Raw genomic sequence first — 4763 nt, 5'->3', positions numbered from 1 at the left:
TTCCTGGATTATAGTAATATATCTAGTTAGTGATGAATATACTGGAAGTATTCACAATGTAATTTGATTTGTTGGTCACAAACACCAGTGTGCAGTTCTTCATTTGTTTTTGGGCAAGTTGACTTTTTCCGTTCCAAGTGGAATACCTGAAATGTATTTCTTTTTTTTTTCCCCAATGGTAGAAAAAATGTTGAAGCTTGTATCGAAAGTTCATACCCAAATCGAATTATAGAAAAGCAGACATAAATCCACCAGGGCCCATAATTTTATAGTTATCCCACAAAAAAGTAGGTGCCAGCAATCAATGACACACTTTTCTTCTATTACCTGTAATTTAGGAGATATTTCTTAATGTGTTTTTAGGAATGCCTTTAATGATGTAAATAATTAAAAATTTTAATTTGACCAAACTAGAACACTTTCTTGGAAAAAAATCTAGATCTAGGAAAAAAAAATTTAAGATACTTCTTTATTTATCTTAGCAAAAGAGACGACAAGAGATTGAACAAAAACTTGAAGTGCAGGCAGAGGAAGAAAGAAAGCAAGTTGAAAACGAAAGGCGAGAACTGTTTGAAGAAAGGCGTGCTAAACAGACAGAGCTGCGGTTATTGGAGCAAAAGGTTGAGCTTGCTCAGTTGGTGAGTTTTAGTTTTGCTCTTGATCTCTCCCATGTTTAAACTATTCTTGTATATCTGAGGGTTATTTTCTTTAATTTCTCAGCAAGAAGAATGGAATGAACATAATGCTAAAATAATTAAATACATAAGAACAAAGACAAAACCCCACTTATTCTACATACCTGGCAGAATGTGTCCTGCTACGCAGAAGTTGATGGAAGAGTCACAGAAAAAGATGAATGGTAAGTGGTCTTTGTGATACAAAGGCCCTTGTTCTTGGCTCCCTCTGCTTGCTGTACAAATCTCTTTAAGTCTCTCTGATTAAATACGTGAATTTCATGGTTAGGACAAACTGTATGTTCTTGCATGGGTGTTCATCATAAGTGAACATTACTCTTTCAGTGACTTATTTTTATGTTGGATGTGTTTTGATTCTCTTACAAGAAGTCAAAAGAGGTGTATGCATAATCTCAGAGGTATGTGTTTAAAACATAGTCCTTTCTATTAGCTTTAGTACCCAGAGGTATGCCAGTGCAGCAACTTAGTTTTTGAACAAGCAGTTTCTATGGATTGAAGAGATAAGGAAATGCAGGTTTTTACAAAGGATTTGAGAAGCGTTTTCTTAAGCACAGCACTAGAACTTTATGATGATTTTTTTTTTACCTTAATGTGTGTTCATTTCTGTTTCACAGGCTGACTATATTTTTCTTTTGGAAAACAATTTAAAATATGCGGTTGATGGTAGTCCTACTGTTATTTTTTTTATTAAACAGAGAATGTGTTGGGTTTTTTTTTCTTAAGGAGCTTTTTCTTCGTTGTATGGGGTTGGGGGATAAGAGAAGCTAGCTCACCTGTCTGAAGAGCTTACATTATTTAAGCTTTCTTAATATCTAACCAGCTTTTTGCTGATTCTTACTGTCTTTTGTTTACCTTAGGAAGTATAACCTTATTAATATATAAATACCAGGAAATTAAGGTATTATTTTGATACACTGTTGCTTGGATTGATTTTAATGAAGTCAAAAACTCTCTTTGTTAGCTTAGATTTAGGGCTTTACTGTTCTGATACTCAGCTGAGCTGACTATCCCCTTTGCTTTGTTTTCTTAAGGTAACTAGCAGTCTTTTTCATTATGCATGAATGGCTTGCTACTTCAGAATGAATAAGGATGCAGTATTTATAAATTAAAACGATTTAATAACTTATTAGCTCATAGTTAAGGGGAAAATAGACTTCAGTGTCTGTGGATTATCTGAAACTATTATTTATGCATTTATTCCCTAGCACTCTTTGAAAGCAGGCGAAATGAATTTGCAGAGCAGATTAACAAAATGGAGGCCAGGCCCAGAAGACAATCCATGAAGGAAAAAGAACAGCAGGAGGTGCAGAATGAAGAAAAGAAGGAAGAACAGAACAAGGAGCAGGAAGAGGGTAAGGTGGCTCAGCAGGTGGAAGAGTTGGAGACAGGTAATCAGCACAATGATGTAGAAATGGAAGAGGTAGGGGAGGAAAAGGGAAAAGCAGGTTCAGGGCATAGCGATGCAGAGAAAGAACAGGAAGAGGATGAACAGAAACATGAAATGGAGATTAAAGTAGAAGATTCTACTGAGGTGAGGGAGAATGACAAGCAACAGGATGGTCAGCATGAAGAGGTCACAGTTGTAAAAGAGGAAGGTGAAAACATTCAGCCAGTGGATAATGAGCAGGATGTGGCTGAAATAAATGAGACAGATAGTGTAGAACCTGTAGAAAATGAAAATGGCAAAGAAGTGGAACCAGAAACAGAATGTGATGCTCAGACAGAAAAAGTGTGTAGTGTTTCGTCTCCTGAGAAGGAGAAAGGTATCAAACCAGAAATTGAAGCTGAACCTGAAGAAAAACAGGAGAAGGCACCTGAAGCTCAGCCAGAACATATGGCTGAGGCTGTATCTCAGCCGCAGTCTGTGCCACTGCCACAGTCACCTCAGTTGTCTCAGTCCACTCAGGATACAGAGCCCCAGGCAGACAAGGATGAAAATGCTGCGGTGTCTGTAAAGGTGGTTGAGGCACAGACAGAGCAGAGTCAGACACAGAGTGTAGAGATTAAGAATAAGACTAGGAGTAGAAGCAGGGGTAGGGCAGGGAACAAAACTGGTAAGAGTCATAGCCGTAGTAGCAGCAGCAGTAGTAGCAGTAGTACTTCGAGCAGTACTAGTAGTGGAAGTAGTTCCAGCACTGGCAGCAGTAGCAGTCGAAGTACTTCCACCAGCAGCAGCACTACAAGTGGAACCACTAGCAGGGACAGTAGCAGCAGTAGCTCTAGCAGTAGTGAAAGTAGAAGTCGAAGCCGAGGAAGAGGGCATAACAGAGATAGGAAACGCAGAAGGAGCACGGACAGGAAGCGAAGGGATGCTTCAGGAGTAGATAGAAGTCACAAGTCCTCAAAAGGTGGGAGTAGAGATACCAAAAGCTCAAAGGATAAAAGTTCAAGATCTGACAGAAAGAGGTCTATATCAGAAAGTAGTCGGTCAGGCAAGAGAACTTCACGGAGTGAAAGAGACCGTAAATCAGACAGGAAAGACAAAAGGCGTTAACAGAAGAGACCAAGCTTCTTTAGCCTAACCTTTGCAGCAGAAGATTATTTGAGTGAAAGGATTCCTTGTAAGGAGGAGGAGAAGGCTGCCTTAAGAATTGCATGCTGTAAAAAATCTTTTTGGAAAAATGCAGACTGTTTACCAGGCATTCTTGTACTTTTTACATAATTTTGTAAAAGGTTACTTACCAAAACTATGTGAAGTTCCTGAAAATGTAAAAATAAAAGATTAACACTCCTTTGCATCTTTTTTTAAATATCCTGTACTCATTAAGATCCTCTGTATATTTTAATAGGTAAACCTTTAAGTAGGTGTGATCACTTCTTCTGTATCATACACCTTTTTTTTTTTGTAGAAATAAATGTGCGTTTCAAATAAATTGCTTGAGATGTCCCATTGACAATTAAATTTCCCTTTTAGATCATATGTAGGGAGGCAATGTTGAGGGAAACGTAAAATTTTGCTTTTCCCCTCTATTCCTTGCAGGAATGGGAATTTTAAGACCCAGTAAAGGGAGTAATCTCTCCAGTGCTGGGTAGGAAGGGAAAGTAATTGATTTGGATCTATACCTTTTTGTTTTCTTCTGTAATCACAAGCTCTTAGTCAATTCTATCTTCCAGTTTTATAAAACTTTCTCCTATCCATAGGCAAGTAGTGATTAAATGGGAATGTTAACACTGGCCAAGATAGTTCAAGCCGGTCTGGAATACCACTCTTATCTGCCTTCTGCAGGTGCTTTGGTAGCATTTACATCTGTGTTCTGGAGACAGTTAATCTGTTTAATGATGTTCCTTGCTTTGATGGCCAGTGGAGGAAAGACTTCAGCTTGCTTCTCAACCAGGATTCTTTTTATTTTAGTTGCAGACTAATCTTTGATCCCTTCGTACCACTAGGAATAATTACATTGCAGTGTTGGAATTACTTGGGACTACCTAATACTAATGTTGTGTGTGTGCCAGAATGCTTTCTGAATGTATTTAATACAACTCAAAAGTGGTATGGTGTTATCTATGAAGGTGAATACTGTTTTTATATAATTTTGTATGGAAAACTATAACATCTGTTGCTTTGTTCTGTACATGTGCAAATAAATGTGGCTTTGTAGACTACTCTCGATGCCTATGATGTTTTCTGTAACACAGGAGTACTACTGTAGTCCTTCTACATTTAAAGCATGAATCGTAATTGCAGGTGACTGTACTTTAGAAGCTCTGTATCTAAAATTGTTCTTATAGGCTTTAGTTAATGCCTATTAACTGAATGTGAAACACTGCTATAATCTGTATTATCTTGGCAGGAAGAGAATTCTTATATCTCATGGGCCAAATTGCAGACCAGGAAGTCCTAGAAAGATTTCATAATGGAAATTGCATGTAAGCTTACTCTAGTGTACAAAATGACATATATACCCCATTTTTCTGGAGCATAGAACAGACTTTTGCACAGTTCTAGTTTGGGAGGCTGTCAATTTTTGGATTTTTCATCTGAACTCAGAGTAGTAACAAGACTTATGTGTTCTGAAGTGCTGAACTTCCTGGCTTAAAGAAATGTGACTAGCAAGGGATGAAGTGGAG

The 4763-nt window shown here is 37.8% G+C and overlaps 1 protein-coding gene across 1 annotated transcript in view; it reads left to right on the top strand.

The window, feature by feature from the left end:
* The window catches only part of PNN (pinin, desmosome associated protein), a gene marked incomplete at its 5' end in the record, with an annotated part of 5970 nt that extends 1670 nt beyond the window's left edge, over positions 1-4300 (top strand). Inside the window, 3 exons of the mRNA XM_010291627.1 lie at positions 483-638; positions 721-859; positions 1901-4300. Coding sequence (XP_010289929.1) covers positions 483-638; positions 721-859; positions 1901-3189 — 1584 coding nt within the window. The remainder of the gene's footprint in view (positions 1-482; positions 639-720; positions 860-1900) is intronic.
* Positions 4301-4763: the final 463 nt, after the last annotated feature.

This window comes from Phaethon lepturus, unplaced genomic scaffold, assembly GCF_000687285.1.
Source record: "Phaethon lepturus isolate BGI_N335 unplaced genomic scaffold, ASM68728v1 scaffold2137, whole genome shotgun sequence".
Taxonomy (NCBI): Eukaryota; Metazoa; Chordata; class Aves; order Phaethontiformes; family Phaethontidae; genus Phaethon; species Phaethon lepturus.
This window is presented reverse-complemented; position numbering and strand designations above follow the sequence as displayed.